This window comes from Anolis carolinensis, chromosome 2 (assembly GCF_035594765.1).
Source record: "Anolis carolinensis isolate JA03-04 chromosome 2, rAnoCar3.1.pri, whole genome shotgun sequence".
Classification (NCBI taxonomy): Eukaryota; Metazoa; Chordata; class Lepidosauria; order Squamata; family Dactyloidae; genus Anolis; species Anolis carolinensis.
The window spans coordinates 136,822,444-136,843,314 of NC_085842.1; the positions used below are offsets into that span (position 1 = coordinate 136,822,444).

Genomic DNA, 20,871 nt, shown 5'->3' on the forward strand with positions numbered 1-20,871 from the left:
TTATTTCAGCATGAGTTGTTTCAGACAATGTGCCTATGGCAATTTTGGGCCTGTATTGGTATTGGGCTCTGGGTCCTCATGAAGATAACACTTTTTGTGAAGAACACTTGTAAATTTAGAATCTGCCAGAGTTTGAAGTGGTCTGCAGTAATATTCAGACATAACTGTGTTAGTCTGTTTCAGCACTTTTGCACAGTCATCCCTTTCCTTATGTATCATGCCTTGTTTAAATTTTAAGTCTGATAACAGGGAACTGTCCAATTAAACCACTTATGTAAGGTGCCATGTACAATAATGTGCTATATAACTAAATAATAATCAGCCCTGAATTCAGTCACCCAAGCAACAATGCTACACTCTTATCAAACCTTCTTAGAGACAGCTCACCTGCACAATTAGGTAGTTTTATACAAAGCAAGTTATATAACACACTTTCCACAAGGTTGTTTGAAACTTATTTATTTGAACAAAAAAAAATTCCCACTCCCCATTGTCACTTTCAGAATCTGCTTGTCTTTCCTGTGCAAGAAAAGGTCTCCTTCAAGCCCTGTTCCTACAACAACTCAAGTTTCTGTATTTTCCAGCTACTACATATAGCCATTAGCATTTATTACAGATGACATAAGGTTTCTTTAAAAGTATTAATGCTCTTTGCCAAAAAGTGTCTGGTCCTGGGGACACATAGAAAATTGTGACTGTTAGAAAAAATGCATATAAAAATACCCCTTGGACAAAGAAGGGAGTTATTTTCACAGTACAATTCCTAGTACCACAAAAAGGCACTAAGGTAGGGGAAACTGCCATAAATTTCAAGCACCATCTCATGCCAAAAGAAGGCATCAAGAAAGAAACTCTTGAAACCCGGAATTGCATAAAATAAACATCAAGCAAAAGTCCATAGAGACAGGCAGGTGCTAAGTAGAAAAAGTGAAGCAAGATGTTGCCTCATCACAAAGGAGCTCTTTTAATGTCACTTTCTGCCAGGTCTCCATTCCAGGAAAGGGCCAGTCTGTCCCAAAGACCAAGGATGCCAGTGGAACCTTTGCTAACTCATTCCAAGGCACCTGACAGAAGGCAGAGTGGGTAGATTCTCTGTTGTGCTGCCAACTGTCTGGCATGGTTGTCTTGGAGTGTTTTGGCTTTAAAGCTTTGACCAATAATGTACCTACTTTATAACAGTACCTCCCAATAATGGTATCCAGATGCCCAGTATGATCATGAAGTGATGTGTAAGAAGCATTTGTTTTGCTCCCCTCCTGGAGTTTTGCAAAAGGTGACAGGATATCCCCAGTTGTTTTGCTTCATGTCCTGGTCTATGAAAGGGTCCTGGGAATTTCAAAGGGACTGAGAACAAAGGTGCCCTGCATTGTACTGGCAGAGCTGCCTCAGTCCACTTCTTATTGTTCAAAATCCAGCATGTTTGAAGTTTCTCCATTAAATAATTTTCAAACAGGCTTCCATTTCCATCAATGCAAGACCTGATCCAAATCATACCTCTCGCAGAACTTGGTGGTAAAAGGCAAGCAGGTTAAATGTTCAATCCAGTGCCAATTAATAGGGTACACATAAAGCCAGATTACAAGAGATGCAAAAAGGCCCGCAAAAACCACCAGTGAGATGATGATCATGGCCCGCTTGCGGTACTTGTCCACGGTGCCAAAGGTGATGTAAGGTAGAAAGGCAAATGAAAGCAAGAGCCCACTGAGGAAGCCAAATATGTGGGCAATGTTGTCAATCCACGGAAGGAGGCCACAGATAAAGAGAAAAAGGACGATTCCAGAAAGGTTCAGGAAAGCCTTCCAGGGCTTCTCTAGCACTTGCCAACTCTGGAACAGTTCCACAAAAAGGCAGGCTAACAAGCCAAACTGTGATCCTGCGGGCCCCACCTAATGGATAAAAGCAAAATTAAAAATAAATTATGGAAGAATACATTCCACCATTGAGCCAGCTAGATGGTCTTTACTCTTCACTATAAAGATCCTCCTCCCACTTATGCCATTTTATTTGATTCAGCTCAACCCTAAGCTTTTTTAACTCAAAAAAGTGCAAATGCAGATAGTCATTTTCTCCATGCTATGAGTCAGAAATGCCACCCTAGCTTATGTTCCACAGAAGATATACAATATTAACACAGAGCTGTGTTGAAGCTAGGACTTTATTCTGCTCCAGCTTGTTCCAAATGCTATACTAAGCAAACATATTCTGGCTGGAGATACCATTGTGCTGGTACTTTCTCAAGATATTTTTAGAAGGCGGGGAGCACTTTTTCACTACATCCTCATTTGCTTTGTCAGTTTGCATGGGTTATCTTTCTTTATTGCAGATTTGAGTTTTTACAGCACTGAGAACCGATGTGTCAAGGAGGGGATAGAATGCAAAAGACAGGCAGTGCTATATTTTTGGCACAGAAATCTCCCCAAACCATCTCTTATCCAGCAGTAATGCATTGGAAAAACCTCTTATAGTCCAGAGGAAAATGCAGATCTCTATCTTCACTGGACACTTCATCTCACTTTTAAAAATCTGCCAATTTTCATACATCATATTGACATGTGTGGATGGTGGGAAGCTTTGGGGGTGTGCCATCTTTCAACAAGTAATCCTCATCATGAAGGATAGCCTCAAACTTAACATGTTCAGAAGTCTTGTGATTTCAAGGCAGTACCACACCAGAACGTTCTGCACTTCCTTTCATCCCAACTGAAACAGGTATCTTTTCATGTCAGATGTGACACCCTAATATTTTTTTAAAAAAACTGAGAAGTAGAAGTCAGTCTATCTTAATGCACCTAATTTGGAAATGGTACCAGGTGACAGAAATACAAATATTATTTCAGTCTTCATTATCTGAAAAGCTTAAGCCCACAGTTTTTTTTGAATTCTGAGATATCTGTATTTGCACACACATAGTACAAGAGGGATGTGGAACCCCCACTGAGGGCCCTTCCAAATATGCCCTATATTCCAGGATCTGATCCCAGGTTTTCAGTTTATCCCAGATTATCTTGGCAGTGGGGACTCATATAATGCAGAAAACCTGGAATCAGATCCTGCGATATAGGGCCTGTCTGGAATGACCCTGAGGTTTTTTCTTTGTCTTAAAAAGGATTGACAAGGGAAAGAGGAGAGGTGAAGACGGAGCACTTGAACAGGGCCCCAGTAAAAAGCAGGCATCCCAGACACCTTGCTAGCTGTCAGATGACTTTCCATCCATTTAGCAAAACAGCTGGGAAGGAAGGAGGGAGGATTCCCCCTCATGAATCTTTTTCATTCTCTATGGGAGGAAGAGAGTCAGCAACCAAAGGGGTCACCCCACACCAGCCATGTTTAGGGTGTGCTATCGGATGAAAAGTGAATGCAAAAGTGTCTGGGATGCCTGTTTTACACTGGCCTTGTGTATACAGAGTTTCCCCCTGCTTATCTTTTCCCATCAGGACACCTTGAAAAATAAACTCAACGCACTGGATGTATAATTAGCCCCCTTTTCCCAAAGGAAAAGAGAGCAGACGACAACGTAACGTTTTGAATTTTGGATTATGCTGATTTCATATATGGGAGACTCAACCTATTGCTAGTACATGAAAATATTTATGGTAGAAGTAAGTAGTCTTGCTCAGGGAAGAAGCTGAAAGCATCTCAAGTTACAGGGTGCTGCTGTCTGCCTAATAAATAATCCAAACTCTCTGCCACACCACACACCACACCCCTTTTAGAGAATAAGCCTTGAAAGCAATAGAGAAAAGTGCCTAATCCAAAGTGGGAACAGCCGTTCCTCAAGATTTCAGCATTCTGCCCTTACTTCATTCATTCCAAGATGGGCCACCCACTCCCCACATGGCAAGAAAAGCAATTGAGTCATGATGCTGAAAACTTCTGTTGAAGGGAGATGCTGCAGGCCTTCCAGTGACTCAGCAGCCTGCCGTGGGCTCTGCCACTCCAGCTAGTCTCCTGAGAAACTGCTGATGTGGTCTGAAGGATTAGTTGGGGTGATCTCCTTTGGAGCCTGACAGAAGCTCAGATTAGCCACCTGCCTGCTGTTGTATGAGTCAAAAGGGTGCAGGGCACTTGCACGTGGAAGCAAAGAGGGCAGCTGGCATGTGTGACCCAACAAGCAGAAACAGAGGGCTACTTTTCCTGCAAGAGGATCTTGCCTGGCATGTGCCTCAGAGAAAGGAGCAAAGAAGGCACAACCCACAGCTGTAAACCAAGAAAACTGCCTAGCATCTCATTCCCAGAACCTGTTGTACTACAAACTTCTCAGTACGGGCTGAACATCCTGTCTCCAAAATGCTTTAAACTAAAAGTGTTTTATATTTCTGATTTCTTTTAGAAGTGTAAACACAAAATTAATTTATGTTTCATATACACCTAAGATGCAATATATGAAATTATCAGGAAGCAAAGGTGTCACTATCTCAGCCACCTATGTGGACAACTTTGGCTTTTGGAGTATTTCATATATGGGATGCTCAACCTGTATTTCACACCGTATGGTTCTTGTGTAGGAGAAGAGTGGAGTAATGAGGAATCTGAGCCTTCCCTACATACACAATGATATTCTTGGCTGCCATCGCAGGATGAGGCTTCCTCAGTTTCCTGCCTTAACTACCCAACTTATACAAAGCAAAAATTTCAAGCAGCCACAATTACACACATTCTGCAAAGTGTCCACTGTTCTGTCTGTTTTATTTATTAACATGGTGAATATTTCTCCCCATTTTCCCTTAAATGTCAGGATGAACTGCTAGGTACTGTACTCCCAAAGTGTTGGGCACTCTCCTGAGAGGGCTGGCTTGAAGGCAAAAATAGCCACATTGTATCTTCATATCATCTCTCTGAGGCATGTTTGGCTGAGCGATATACTTGCTAAAAGCTAGTAAGTGAAATCTTACATGAGAAAAAAATTAAGTATCAATCATCCCAATGCAAAGTCCCAAAGCCACCATCCTTGCCTATTCTCTGATGGGTGCAGAAACTGTCCACCCCGCCCCCCCCACGCCACAGGCACAACAAACCACCATTGTTGGACACATCACTGGGCAGAAGGCTCCGGCAGCAAATTGGGAGTGTCATGGAAAGGCATGTTTTGTACTGACTATATCTGTGCTGCCAGGGATGGAGAGAAATGCTTGTGACATTTTCAGCCTCTTATGCTAAGTTAACCTGGATTGATTGTAGTTACTCTGCACCTTAACTCAGGTGGCCACTTCATTTTAGGCAACAAGATGCCCATGTCCCATGACTAATTTTTGCAGGATGGAATTTTCTCTTTAGAGATCCCAACAATCATGCCCTTTTCCAAGATGCGCCATCCCATCCTATTTCCTGCATATAACCCAAATGGCTAGTGCCATTTGGGTTATATAATGACCAGCACACAATAGAATAGGTTCAGCATTACAACATGACATTTGATTACTCTTTACAAGGAGAGTATAGTCTAGAAGCCCTTCTGCTTCACAGATAAGCACTGACTGAAAATCTCTTGTCTACAATTTGTACATAAGAGGTATTACCTAATCTTCATAAAACCTGCACCTGGAATAGGTGACAGCAGGTTGGATGGATAGTGATCTCCTCCTACACCTGAAGCATTTGTGGTTGAAGCACCCCACCCTCCAATTTCTAAGCTAAACTGTGAAATACATACTCACACACTCTCTCCTAGAAATGCAAACCATTTTCAAAGTGTGGGCTCTGCCTTGCTGTTTACAATCATTTCAAAATCCTACCCAAACCTCCCCATCCAATCTATTGTCCTAATATGCAAAGAAGAACATTAAATTCCCTGGAGAAGCACCTCCTAATAGCCTCCCTGCTCCAACAGTGGCATCATATGGTTCCCTCCTTCTGGACTCTGCAGAGCCAGGAGTAAAAGGCTGGCAGATGGCCAGTCTGGGCACTTCAGCTAGTAATATCACCCACCTGCAGTCACGCTACCTTTGTTTCTTAGACTGCCTCTTACACGTGCCACGAAGAGGAGAAAGGAAGGAGATGGGAGGATAAAGCTAAGGGAAAGTGACTCCTGTATTAATCCCTATGCGCTGAGAGAGCTCAACAGAAGGCCAGAGGGCCAGATGCACCTCATGGATCCCCTTTTAAAAGCCCCAGTAGCCAGTAGTTTACCATGGGTCCTGGTGTTTTCAGAGCAGACATCCAAAGCACAAGACATCATAAAAGTGATTTGAATGACCAGTAGCTCAAAGAAAATGAGTATATAAGAGGTCAGACAGACACCTATTTGAATATGCACAAGTATCACGTGACATAGTCCTTTTGGGACCATATGACTATACAATGCAAGAAGAGACCGTAGGTTTGAAAGTGTATCCCTGTAGGCAGCAAAATCAGTCAATTCCATCTCGATGGGCTCCCACAAGGGCCTTCCTCCAGGGGCAAACCAAGAATGGGCAACTTGGAAGTCCCTGAAAAGACTCAGAAGTGGAGTTGGCAGATCAAAAGACAACCTAGCAAAATGGCACTGCCTAGAAGAATCCTCTACCAAACAATTCAGCATCTATATGCAGGCCCACAATGCCCTGCCTCATGCACAGACGAATAACTGTTTAAAGCTACAGACAATGCAGTCGCTGTTGCCTGTTTTGCTGGTGTTCCCTTTATTTTATCACTTTTATACTTATTTATTATGCAGTGCTTTTGACATGAAATAAATAAAAATGCTAAATCACACAGCTCCACACATTGGCCACTGGCTCAGAGACTCAAACACACTGACAAAATGTTTATGCTTAAAACATTCTTCTTTATGTAGCAGTTTTCCATAAGCAGAGAGATGGTGACATGAGAAAATGTTCAAAACTGTGAGCCTTTAAACCTGTAGCATGAAATGGCATCATCCCAAGTATTGCATGACATTGCTGTGAGCATCATGAACCTCTTAACATCAGAGTTTCCAATTGTGTAACCTTCTTCTTCACTTATATCTCCATTCCCAAACAGCAATTGCTTCCTTGTTCTTATTGTGTTCTCACAGAAAGAAAATGAGGGCATTTTCTGATAGAAAGAAGAAAAATAACCCTGCTGGCAGGTTGCAATTAGCAAGTGCTTTCCGCTTTTTAATAAAAGAGACTACCTGATCCTTGCAGGGTTTTTTTATGACTTGGAGAATTTTTTGCCTAGGATGTTTGAATAACGTACAATAGAGGGGTTATTAACCCAATGTAACATCTCCTCCTGGGTTGAAAAGCACTGGGCAAAATGCAGCCCTGGATATGTTTTGGGGTTCTCAGGACCTGCTCAAATGCTCCCAAACCTCTGAGGACTGTCATCCTGAAAACCACTAAAACCAGGCTAAGTCTATTTCCTAGGCTTGCAATTTCTCAGAAAAGGCCAAAAACATAGGGATATTTGGATGTAAATGTTAAATTCCAAAGGTTGCAGTCCTCTATGGTCTCCTGCAACACCAATGCAGTCTTCTGACTCATGACAGTTGCCCATTCCTGCCCTATAGAGAAAAAAATCCACCATATCCTTACCTCTGCCCTGTATGGCAGGAAGATGGCACTGGCAAGATTGCCTGTGATGCCACTGAGAACGAAAATGATGGTGATTCTAAGCCAGCCTGCTAGCTTCTCTAAATCCCTGAGCACCGTCATCTGGAAGATCACTGACACCAGGCAGTGGATAACCCTATGAGGAAAAGGCAACAGAAAACACATCAGGTTTCTCTTTTGTTTCAAAAACCACTCCTTCTGACCCCACTTTTTCTCTCTGTTTCACACACCTGCTATATTAAGACTAGGGAAGGGAGATTGGAGCAGGTTGGAGGCCAATTCTCTACCCCTAGAACTCTTTGGGGCTCAAAAAACTGTCCAAAAATGAAAATAAAATATGATGTGGCAAGGGGTTCATTTGACAAATGGGTATCTTTGTTACATTAAATAGTGCAGGGATGGGAACTTTCAGGGAAGGCAATTCACTATCTATTTGTCTACAAAAAGCCAGTAGTGTGGAGGCCAGAACCATCAATCCAGGCCATAAACAAGTTCTTATTCACACTATACAGTAACAACATCCTTATTCCTTGTTAACTGCCATGGTAGTATCCTATGGAATCCTCCTGGGATTTTAGTTTGGTCAGAGGCCCCAAAACAAGAGGGCCCAGGCTAGGACTCTGAAAAGCCCCTTCCACAACTGAAACTCCCAGAATGCCACAGGACAGAATCAGGGCATTTAAAATGAAATCATAGCACTACAACTGTAGACTATGAATGGATCCTAGATTAGCCCCCTCCCTAGTTTTCTGGGTGAAACTGAGATGCATTTAATAACAATCACAAGATGGGAAGTCAGGCAAGATGGGAGAGCTAAGCAAAGAAAACAAGAAGCTGAATTGCTGAAACAACAGACAGCTTGCCAGGCAAGGTTGGGAACATTAGTATTAGAACAAAACTAACAAAGTGTAGTGGTTAAAGCCACGATTTGAGATCTACCAGGATTTAAGATATATTAGCTATGACACTCACTTAGCAATCTCTCACCCTATCCTACTGTAAAGGGTTGTACACCTCATTGGGTTTCTTGGATCTACATGTTACCCACTGAAAAAGACCTTCCCTCCTCCTAAAAACAAATTTAGCTCAGGCCCCAGCTTCTAAGGCCATACCTCTCATCTGTTTTACTTACCCAGCATGAAGAAATAAGGACAACCAGAGCCTGTAGAACTGATCAGGAATCTCTGGGTTCAGAAATGGCAAGAGGCCGCACACCTCCCCCATGCAGTGCACCTAGAAAGGCAAAGGAAGTCAGGCTGTGTGTGCTAAGAGAGAGTAAGAGAACCAGTGGTATAGTGGCAGTGCACTGAATTGAGACTTAGGAGATTCAGATCCTTGGGAGATCCAAATTCATGAAATTCACTGTGTTTCTCTCTCTCTCCCTCCCTCCCTCCCTCCCTCCCTCCCTCCCTCCCTCCATCTCTCTCTCTCCTCCTTGGTTACTGTTGAGGATTCAATGGAAGACAAGGAGGTTCATACACCTCATTTTTAGCTAATTAAACAAAATGTAACTAAGTGTAACAAAATGTAACAAACAAAAACTGGAGGAAGGAAAACCCACAAACCATTCTGCTCTAGTGCATCTGAAGCTGGTTGCCCTGCTAGATTCACACATTTTGTTTGTTCAAAAGTCCATGTCTGACAGTAGGAGTCAAATAGCCTCTTCTAATCCTGGGCTTGTGGCCATAGGAAAGATGCTCTTTTTTGCTTTCCTTCTAAATGTTTCCATGAAATAGATTCGAATGGGATATTGGGGGGAAGAAAGAGAAGTTATTTTAAAACAGGGATTCCACAGAATAATTTCTTAGTTGGATGTCTCTAAACATAAAAAATGAAGCAGCATAGACCACTTAGTCTTTCTAGGACACTATTGTTGATAGGCTGACAGCAATCTGCGTTTTCAGGTAATTTCCAGGCCTAGTCCAGGGATCTTTTAAGACTTTCAACAGCAGAAACTGAGCCTGGCACCCCTGGCACTTGTATCTGTTCAACACTGCTATCATAGCTCTGAAGCTAATTTCCCAGACCAACCTAATGAAGTGCAAAAATGGTTAATAGGCTCTGGAGGGTTTTTTGTTGCTGCTCAAGAATACTGACCAAGATTTCATTTTTAAAGCAAGGGAGCAGGATTCGAGGACCATCAAGGGAGTGAAGGTACCATCGCCAGGGGCTTGAGGAAAGAGGCAGCCTTTGTTTCTTTGTTGCCTCTGGCTCAGCTCCTGGAGCTCACTCCTCGCAGAACTGAGGCCCTTGCCCTGTGACTCTGCAAAGCCCAGCAAGAACACCTGCCTGCCTCCAGAGGCTGGGGTATAAAAAGATCACGCCTGTGGGCATCTCAGCCATCAAAGGCCTCCACCAACTTGCTCCCTGGAGGAGCAGGGAGGGTATATAAAGAAAGGGTGAAACTCTATGGAGAGAGAGATGGAGGAGGATGGTGGTGGGGGAAGAGAAGGGATCTATGTTAATTGCTGTAATAGCATGTTTTTATGCATATGTCTTTGTTTGATGTTTTTATAGTTTTAATGGATTTAATCTACAGTTGTATGTATTTTATTTAGATATGTTATATATCTTTATATATATGTAAGGCATTGAATTTTGTCATTATGTTGTAAACTGCTTTGAGTCCCCCCAGGGGTGAGAAAAGCGGTATAGAAATGCAGATGATGATAATAATAATAATAATAATAATAATAATAATAATAATAATAATAATAATAATAATAGGTACTGAGACTACAGTAGCTCCTCAAAAAATACAAGGTGCTGATATCAGTCCTGTTATTAAATCCTTTATTGTGATTGTGCAAAGACAAAGCTCCTTTAAAGACCCCACTTCCCAAAATATTTCCACCTACAAACTAAACATTGAAATTTTCCTACATACATGCTCAAAGGTCAAACTTGCCTGTGAACAGAGAGTTGCTTCTTCATGAAAGTAGCCATGCATGAATTCACAGTATTCCCGAGTAGTGATCTCACAGCTAATACAGAGAGGGAGACAAAGAAACATCGTTAAATTCATTCAACCCTTCTTTCCTCTACATAGAACAGTCTTGTGGCACCTAAAAAAAACCTAACATATAGGATGAGTGTTTATGGACTGCAGAATGCTAAACCAGAGAAAGGGGGCTGTTATCCATAAATGCTTATGCCATAATATGTTTTACATATTCAAGAAGACACTTTGCTGTTTTCATCTCAATAGGCTATCAGAGTTCTCTCTTTTAAGACTGTGGAATGACCTGACAGAAGAGATCTGACAACTAGACCAGCTGTTGGAATTTAAGATGCAGCTGAAGACCTATCTCTTCGGCAGGGCCTACCCAATCAATATTAACTTGTGAAGTATTTTATCTCTTTGTTTTAACAATGTTCTACTTAGCTTGAGATGCAAGGAGAAAATGTATTGCTATCTATCTGTCTATCCTTCGCAAAGTCTACAGTATTATCAAGCACTGTAACAATAAAATAGATTCTGTACAATCAAAAATGTGAAAGGAACCCTCTAATGTCAAATTCAAAAGTATTATTTCATTCACAAGTACACAGAAGCAAGTAAATTCCAATCTCGTTGAATTCATTGAATTAGAGCACAAATAGGAATATCTTAACTGGAGGTAAGCCCTGACAAGGAAACTGACATAAGTCAAATAAGAGAATATAGTTTCTTGAATCAGGCAGGCACTAAAATAGTACCTTGGTTTCCTAACTAGGGAAAGCTGGAAGTTTTCCAGATGGTAATTGCAAAACAATGTGTGGGCAAGTATTTACCTGCCTTTGGTTCCAAGACAGCAAGGTCTTCCTTTAATGTCACAGTCCATATGCAAGAAGCCAGTGTGATTACTTTTGGCCTGATAGGTACAGATCTGAAATTAAAACAGGTGGATGACTGCAAAAGGAGAAAGGCTTATCCACAATTCATCGACACACCTCTTGATTTTGCTGAAAACCATAACATATGGGGCTGCAAATAAACAGCAATAAAACCAAGTAGGCATTTTAAGCTGGTGGTGAAGAATGTTGATGGTCGATCCTGGGGTCATTTGTAGCAAAAGGGGCAGGATTTCCAACTTTCAATTTGGTTAACAATACAATAAAAACTATGTGTGCTCCAGCCCTATATTACATTCAATTTTAGACTCAGTGAAATAATAAGATTTACTTTAGTCTTGAGTAATGAATCTCATTCCTGCTGTATTTGAACCCAAAATTGTTCCACTAGTGGAGGAAGAAATGTAAGCACTCTTCAGTTCTGACGTACAAAATAAAATCTCTCAATTTCTTTAACACTTTGCATAAAGCTACAGCTATGAAATCTTGCCATTTGTATTGAAAAGAGTTGTGTACATTTAGGATTATATATTGAACTAAGTTTCTGTCATTCTCCCCGCCCCCCAAAGAAGCTGCAAAGTCACTAAAGTTCAACCTTTCACACTGGCCCTTCCAGAGAGGTCCTATATCTCAGGATCTGATCCCAGGTTTTCTGTTTATCCCATATCATCTGGCAATGGAGACTCATATAATACAGTTTAAAGCAGAAAACCTGGGATCATATCCTGAGATAAAGGGACTGTTGGGAAGGGCCCTAAGAAACTAGAGGGTCAAACCCCTTCTCTGTTTAGCTTCCACAACTGCACTTTATCGTGACAGACATGCACAAGGCTGCATAAAAAGGCACTATTTTTCCCTCGATAGACAATCCCCAGAGCAGCTTCAAGGAAAAGCTCAACACTACATTCAATGACATAGCAGGCAGATAGGCAGAACAAACCACTTTCATTCCTTTCTCTCCCCATAATATTTGGTTTTTGCTTTTAAATCTACTTATACAGTAGAGTCTCACTTATCCAACACAAACGGGCCAGCAGAACGTTGGATAAGCGAATATGTTGGATAATAAGGAGAGATTAAGGAGAAGCCTATTAAACATCAAATTGGGTTATGATTTTACAAATTAAGCACCAAAACATCATGTTATACAACAAATTTGAGAGAAAAAGTAGTTCAATATGCAGGAATGCTACGTAGTAATTACTGTATCTACGAATTTAGCACCAAAATATCACGCTGTATTGAAAACATTGACTACAAAAATGTGTTGGATAATCCAGAACGTTGGATAAGCGAGTGTTGGATAAGTGAGACTACTGTACTTGCATTGTAGGAAGTATTTTGTAAAGGAATTGAAACACTAACAATTTTAAGCAAGGAAGGGAGGGAGGAAAGAAAGCATATTTACCGGCCACCTGGTGATGTCATCTGGCCAGATGTGCGGTCGATTTGAAGCTGGCTCCTCACAAGTCCTGTGGGAAAACGGGCAGCTATGAAGAATGAAAATACAAATGCTTCCTCTCATCTTCCTGCTCTCTTGCTCACTCTCTCTCATAACCACATAGTGCTCCCAGATCTGTTAGAGGTCTACCATTCCACACCTCTCATTTCGTTTTACTTATAATGCAAATAGCCCCTTGGTGGAGGAAGAGATATTTACTCACATATAATATAAACACAAAATATACACACAAGCATATATAGAGATACCTGGGATCTTGAGAACAAACCGCTCCTGATGACCTCTTCAGGCTGGAATTACTGGGATCAACAGCTGGCGGATTATGATCTGGCCACTTCACAAAAGTGGCCAATGTTTCCTATGAGGAAAATTATGTTTTGAACATACTTTCATCATAATATTTAGTTATGTAGCAGATATATAATATATACACGATATTATATTTCAAATATTAGCATTTCTATATGACTCACTTTTTAAAAAACAGAGAGAACAGAATCACACTAGCAATCTGATTTTATAAAATATTTATTTGCCATAAAACGTTATTTTTTATAACCTGGGTCATCACTGAAAATGTGTTAGGCTGTTTTGGTTTATCAGTTTGGAGTTGGTGGTGGGGAGATGAAGTGAAATAAAATACCTCTTTTTAAAGATTTAGAAAGATATCTGGAAGCCTTAAAAAACCTGTAACAATCATATTAATTTATCTGGGATACAACTGATCATGTAAATCAACATCTATCTATATTGTGAACAAGCATTTCCTAAACAAGGAAATAACATCAAAGCAATCCACCTATTCAACCAACACTTTTTGGTATTTGCAGAGTAGCCATTTCCTCCCTCTCCTACCCTAGACTGGCAACTGTTCACTGGAAGAAATAGGTTTCAACTGGATCTCAAAATGTTCTTCATACATCCCTCTGTCTTCTCATCCAGAAAATTGTGGCTGAGATGTTTTGCTGCCTGAGACAGGTAGCCAAAGACACGAAATGGTAAGCCCATCATTCAAAGCAAACTTCCTAAAACAGGTCTATTGGGGACCACTTCATCTCTTCAAATATGTCTCCCCTTCTAAGGCAGTAAAACGGTACTAACTAGTTAAAAATTAATGAAGAATCTGCTGTCCTTTCTGAACACCCTAAATTTGCCAGCCTGGAGCAGCCACCATCATTTATGCCAGTGATTCTCAACTTGTGAGTCCCCAGATGTTTTGGCCTTCAACTCCCAGAAGTTCTAACAGCTGGTAAACTGGTTGGAATTTCTGGGAGTTGTAAGCCAAAACACCTGGGGACCAACAGGTTGAGAACTGTTGCTCTATGCAATGGTAAGGCCAGCCCTGCCATTGCCCCATAAAATTATTTCCGCAAAACTTTGTTTCCCGGCACCATACCAGCTTTCAAATGAAGTAAGTAAATCACTACTGTGCTTACTGAGCAATCCTCTCGCAGTGTCTGAACACATCCAGAATTATCATTTTGGACACAGCAGCCTGAATTTCGTTCTTTGTCTCTCTCTTTTTGTATCAGCTTCTCAATCTGTTGGTCCTTCCGGATGCAAGGGGAGTACTTGGCCCCTAGGTGGATCAGGTCAAGCTGGAATGCAAAATCGTGGTGTAAAATGGTCAAATGCGGAGGGAAGGAGGGAATCTCCATCCAATTTCTTTCTTCCCTGTTCCTCCTTGCCATTATAGTAAGTGATAAATGCTGCCAGGGGAGACTATGCAAAATCAAAAACAGTTGACCCCTGGATTACTGTGCATCTTCCATAAAAGCTCGAGAAGGGAAAGGGTGATTCATTAGTCCCTTCTGCTCCCACTTCTGAGCCATCTGAATGGGATGAAAGTGAATAAAGATGTGCATGGCGTCCCCCATTTCAGAAACATCTACATGTTGCCTTCGAAAGTAGCCTAAATTATCATTCCCAAATTATTTGCTCATCTTCTTGCTACTTCTGATGGAGTATTTTAAGCCCTTGCGCTAGCAACCAGATTCCCCTCTTTTTGCAACATTTCTTGGCTAAGTTAGAACAATGGAATGTCTGATGCAGCAGTTGCAGCTTAAATACACACTTATGGGGACTTTTTCTGGTTTAGCTGATGAATGCATCAGGAACTATACTGTAATTTTTTCCGCCTACTGCACAATGGTCTTCTACACTGGGAGTTATTTTGGATTCCTCCATACTTTAAACATTTTGTTCCAGACATTGGCATTTGCCAGAGAAAATGGGTAGTTAAAGGCCAGATTTTATTTCAGCAGTCACACCCCGCAGGTTGTTACAAAGCACAGAAGCTCAAGTGTCAGACCTCACAACCTGCTGACACAAAAAGACATAATTTAGATCTATGCACACATTAATTTTTCTGTCAGGTTAAGGAACACTGGCTCCAAAGGAACAATGCAGATGAGAAGAAAATGCAGCCTTTACCGAGCTTGGGCCAATCCAAAAATTCTCCTGCTGGATATACTTCACACTCTCATATACACCTTTGTTTCGCAGGACCTGCCAGGTAATGGAAAAATGGCCTTGTCAATAACAAATGTGTTTAGTAGAGCATTCAGATCAGATCCCTCCTTGTCCTGCTGTCATCCCACTACAAAGAGTTAATGAAAGATCAGAGAATGAATGTAACCATAATCTGATATATCTAGCCAATTACTTCAAATAACCCTTGTTTGGGAGCTGATTCATTTTCAGGTACAAGTCAATTTCCTCTTTGTTTAACCTTTCAAATCCTAACCAGCTTAACACCATGGTAGAAAGCACCCACATTTTGTTTGGGCCATTAAAGAGCAGTCCCAGAACCACACAATGTCTGATGCTCACCTAGTGGAAACAGTGCATTCTCAATGGTGGCACCGCATATGTATGCTTGCCCACAATGTCCTGCCTCATGCACGGAGGAGGAGTTGTTTAAAGCTACGGACAATGCAGTTGCTGTTGCCCGTTTTTGGTCTAAAACCATTTAGTTGCTTGTGATTTCCTTTTTTTATCATCTTAAAATGTATTTGTTATGAAATGCTTTTGACGCGAAATAAATAAATAAATAAATGGTGGCACCGTCATTATCAACACCCATCTTAAGAGAAATTTGGGAAGGTCCTATCTGATCTGGACTTTAAGACAAACATTATTTAGGTGAACATTTCTGGAAACTTCACTTTTTCTCCCAATGCTGTTACAATAGATTTTTTTTGTTTATTTATGCATTTCACTGTATCATATGGTTTGGTATTTTCAAATTGCTGCCAGCCACTCTGACACCCATAGATGATTTCCTCAGGAGAATATATATGATACTAGGAGGACCAAGATATAATTAGACTCACTAATGCTGTTGTCAGGTGTTGGGCAAAGCCAATTGGAGCAATCCCATAAGTGCAAATGATGAGAAGAGTGATAATAATGTGGACAAAGGTGATCCAGTAGGTGAAGTAGGGTCTAATAAAGGAGAAAGAGTACAGAAAAAATGGTTATGCTCCAAAATTATGCCCAGAAAGGTTCATGATCAGGACTCAGTTAGGTAGACATTGATGGAGAACAAACAGTCAAATGCATGCAAAAATTACTGCTAATCCACTGTGTATCTGATGCACACACTTAAAAGGATGTCCAGCAGTCAAGATCCAAGAGGCTTCCCACACAACAGCCCAAGGAAGATAAAGGCAGCCTGCTCAACCGCCTATGCTAACAAGCGCTGTGTCCTACCGATGGTTATCTGTGAGCTCCAGCTGGGAGCGCACCACACTACTGATGCTCCGGCGATACGTCCTGTTCAGCCACTTGCCCACCACTCCCAGTCCGTAATATCGCTTCTTGCGGTCAAAGGCAAAGTGCTTCACTTGAGAGGCAATCCGAGTGCCCCTTTTGGAAACAGCAGCTGATGATGGCTGCCCTTTAGTGGAAGCAGAAACAGCAGCAGCAGGTCCTCCTGCACGCCTGCAAAAAGAAGAAAATATCCTTTTGATACAAAGAAGAGCTACCTGAATCCATGTCCACAAAACTAGAATTCCTCCTGGATGGTCACTGTAATATAGGGAATTACTCCTGGATACAAATAAGTTAAGGGCTTCTACTTCTACAATCTCATAAAAACAAATATTAGCTTCCCCTACAATTCGTTTGCATTTTAACTCAATTGCCATGGGTTCGGGCATCAAAAGGTAGAATTTCTGTTTGCTTCCCCTCTGGAGTTTTTCTTCCTGCTTCAGGACTTCGGGCCTGCTAATTTGTTACTTTCTATGAGAATACACAACGCAGACAGAAGTATCTGTTTGAATGCTGTTCTCTCCTCGAATATCCAGCATGCAGACTTTGCACAATTCATTCTTCTTGTTGCTTTCTTTCTACAACACATAAAGACTCCAAAACTCTTGACTAGTGATTTCTTCAGAGTTTAAACTCCTTGTTTCTTTTAGGTACTGTTCCAACCTTTTTTTCTTTGGGCTTGGAAAGTATTTCTTCAGAGCATAGTTAATCCATACTCACCCAACAATATGCATAGAACATGTAGCACTAATGCAGCCTTAGCTTTCCAGCTGATAGAATCTGCACCAACTACATAGTCTTGCAGGAAAACTGTTATTCATATTTGTAATAGGGATTGTTACCCCACCCTTAAAGCACCTCTTGGGATGGTAGAAGATACATAGGTTTTACAAACTGCAATAAAGGCATCTAAAATATCCTGGAAGCAACAATATCAATAAAGGGAATGTAGGTATCTAAAAATAGCCTAAAAGCAGGAATAGCATAATAGGCACGAGGAGAAAAATTATGAAATAAATGTTAAAATCCTATTATTTATTTAAAAAGAAGTAACATTCTTTGTTCAATACTGAAATGATAAAGTAGGTGTCAGGTAAAGGCAATCTTAAATCTGGCTGCCTGGGGATTAAAATTTATGGAGGCTGCTTTCTTTTGCAGCCTCCTCTGCCATGTAAAATGCCAGGGGCCAAGTGGCAGGTGGGGGGTCAGGGAAGGGGGTCAGTCTTGACTTTGTTTCTCTGTAACGTTGGTGGGGATAGAACAGACATGGCGAAAAACTGAGCAAACATTGAGAAAAAACATATCTGTGAAGATCTCGGCACTGTATTAAACTAGAGTCTAAGACTCACTGAAGAGGATGCTCAGCTTCAGGAGACTTTCCATCGTCTGGCTGAGGAAGCCCTCGAAAACAAGTGGCAGAGAGGGGTGGAGATTCAAATACATCATCTGGCATGGAGCACATCTCATCATGAGCATCAACCTAGGAAGAAGATGAAAAAGAGATACTGTTTAAGGTTATCTTACTTACATAAAATAGTCACAGTCTTGTTAAATGGTTAATGTGACTGCCCTATCTAGCCATAAGATGGTCACCATTATTTTATAACTATATATACAGTAGACGAAGCCGCCAGTGGTGCAACGGATTAAACCGCTGAGTGGCTGAACAAAAGGTCAGTGGTTTGAATCTGGGGAGTGGGGTGAGCTCCTGCAGTTAGCCCCAGCTTCTGCAATCCTAGCATGCAATGAAAACATGCAAATGTAGTAGATCAATAGGCACTGCTTCGGCAGGAAGGTAACTGCACTCGATGTCATGCTGGCCACATGACCTAGGAGGCGTCTATGGACAATGCTGGCTCTTTGGCTTAGAAATGGAGATGAGCACCATCCCCCAGAGTCAGACACGAATAGACTTAATGTCAGGGGAAAACCTTTACCTTTACACAAGAGAAAGGGAATGTACAGAAATAAAAGTGAAATGGGAAATGTGTGACGTTTTAGGAGCAAGGAATACCATTACTAAATACCTCAATTCCAATTTCAAACTGTAAAGAGAGAGAATTCAGGGCCAGACTAATCTAAAACTATATTCTGCGGTCAATCACCGAGGTTGCCTTTACATGTTACCTTTATACCATCTGAGGTCCTACAGAGCAACACCACCCTTTCCTGTTTGTGAAGTTTTAAAAGCAATAGGCCAGTTAAAAGCCCCAAGTCATCATTAGGAACTGGGGTGAGCTGGTTGTCATAATAGCACTTTGCCAGTTCGGCTTGGTAAGCCAATATGGATCTATCAATATCTTTTTTTGTGTATCATACTATAGATCTTGTTATTTCTCTCCATCACTGTTTAATTACAGCAATGACATCAAAAAAGAAAAAACAAAACAAAACAAACCACAGGCTGTTCTTTCCCATCCCTTCTGCTACCTGATCTATTTCAACTGAAGATGCTGGGGATTGAATCTGACACCCCCTGCCCTGTTGCTGCTCATATTTGGCAGTGGCAGCAAAAACAACTGGCACTGCTTTAAAAAAACACTGTTTACAAGGTGATTAGTGCTCCCAGAATAGCCTGATCAGCTTGTAAGCAAGACACGTGAATTTCCTTTTCTAAATTGACAACACAGCAGTGAGAGAAAAGCAACGATTTCCCTGTGAGATAAAAAGTATCTGGGAAGAGTGCTCTTTGTTTACAATGTAATTAACACTCCCACAAGGTTTTATAGAATACAAATGTTTTTGTAAATATAGTGCATACTCCCCATCCACTTTATTTTTGGGCAAGCGCTGGAATTATAAATAATAACAACAACAATAACAATATAAGCAATGGAGTTATTTGTCTTGCTGGTAGTATGACAACAGTTGGAGGAACAAAGCTATGGGCACATAGCAAGGAAATGGTGCAAGAAGGTTATGAAATCACGCTTGCCTTACTGAAGAAGGAGGAATCAAATGTATCTATGCCATCCACCACATCCTCATCCATGAAGCTGGGATAAACAAAGCTTCGTTTGTTGAACCTCCGTTTTGGTGCTGATGGCTCCAGAACTGAGCGTCCCTTTGGGGAAAAATAATTCAGAAGAGTGAATAGTGAAAATCAAATAACCAGATTAAGTTTAGATATTCTACAGTCTTCTACAACAGTAATGGGAAAAACCTTGATCTCCAATTATCGCGCATTTTTGCTCCCGAAAGGTTCCACTGCCATCAATAAGGAATTATGGGAAATGGAAATAGAAGACTCTGGAAAAACAAAGATTCCCTATCCTTGCTGTTTTGTAGAGATGGACAACTTTGGGAGGCTGGGGAGCACATCAGCCGCCCATGAACTTTGAAGTTTCCAACTGCCCCCCTGCAAAAATGTTTTTACCTTCAATCCCTCTAGGGCACAACATGTGGCCCTCCAGGTGTTTTGGACTTCAGCTCCCAGAATTCCTGACCATTGAACAAGTTGGCTAGGGCTTCTGGGAATCAGAGTTCAAAACACCTGGATGACCACAGGTTGTGCAGGCCTGCTCTGGGGCAGTGTTTCTCAAACTCTGCTCCTCCAAGTGTTTTGGACCTCAGCCCCCAGAAATCCCAGCCAATTTACCAACGGTTAGGAACTGTGAGAGCTGAAGCCCAAAACATCTGGAGGAGTATAGTTTGAGAAACACTGTATATAAGGAGGTATAAGGACAATTTGCCAGCAGGATTTTGCCCCACAACTCCCATAACTTCAATCCCTTCTGCAAAAACAAATCGGGAAAAAACCAGTTGAAAATGGGCTAAGGCATGATATCACTCCCCACTGGTAAAAGAGGGGCAGGGTGGCCATAAGTGGGGGAATGGCCAGTTAAATAGATACTGATTCTGAATATCAGGTGGGTGGCCTTGAACAGACACAAAAAGACTTTTGACTGCTTCCCAAGCTAACTGTTCTTAGTTCTCCAACCATGCGTCTTTTGTGCCAGACAACAGAGCCACCTGGTGGCTCTACTCTTGCTTTTTTAGTTGGCAGCTCATTAGATGTTTCTTCCAACTTACTATGTTTTCAATTTTTTATTTTAAAAAAAACACAGCAAAACAGGGCAAATGTAAATAATGCTTCTCAAAAACATCTACTTTGCAAGAGCAATATATGAAGAAAATCAACATTATCTGAAGTCAACCTTGAGTTCAGTATTTGATCACTATATTACAGTGTTGAAAGACCTCAAAAGATATTGCTTAAAAAGAAGTCATCAATAACGAAATTCAATGTGAATTTAAAAATATATTTGACAATTGAATTTTCACTGG

At 41.2% G+C, this 20,871-nt stretch overlaps 1 protein-coding gene across 3 annotated transcripts in view; it reads right to left on the reverse strand.

Moving 5' to 3' along the window:
• Positions 1–443: 443 nt before the first annotated feature.
• rhbdf2 (rhomboid 5 homolog 2) overlaps positions 444–20,871 on the reverse strand; it is a 79,467-nt gene continuing 59,039 nt past the window's right edge. For all 3 annotated transcript variants that reach the window (XM_008104369.2, XM_008104368.3, XM_062970636.1), the window contains exons 6-18: positions 19,520–19,648; positions 17,934–18,064; positions 16,525–16,755; positions 16,146–16,257; positions 15,244–15,318; positions 14,247–14,408; positions 13,059–13,168; positions 12,757–12,820; positions 11,289–11,383; positions 10,423–10,498; positions 8,647–8,747; positions 7,497–7,650; positions 444–1,886 (exon numbers count right to left, since the gene is read on the reverse strand). In XM_008104369.2, the coding sequence (XP_008102576.1) occupies positions 1,467–1,886; positions 7,497–7,650; positions 8,647–8,747; positions 10,423–10,498; positions 11,289–11,383; positions 12,757–12,820; positions 13,059–13,168; positions 14,247–14,408; positions 15,244–15,318; positions 16,146–16,257; positions 16,525–16,755; positions 17,934–18,064; positions 19,520–19,648 (1,860 nt within the window). In that variant the 3' untranslated portion in view covers positions 444–1,466. The remainder of the gene's footprint in view (positions 1,887–7,496; positions 7,651–8,646; positions 8,748–10,422; positions 10,499–11,288; positions 11,384–12,756; positions 12,821–13,058; positions 13,169–14,246; positions 14,409–15,243; positions 15,319–16,145; positions 16,258–16,524; positions 16,756–17,933; positions 18,065–19,519; positions 19,649–20,871) is intronic.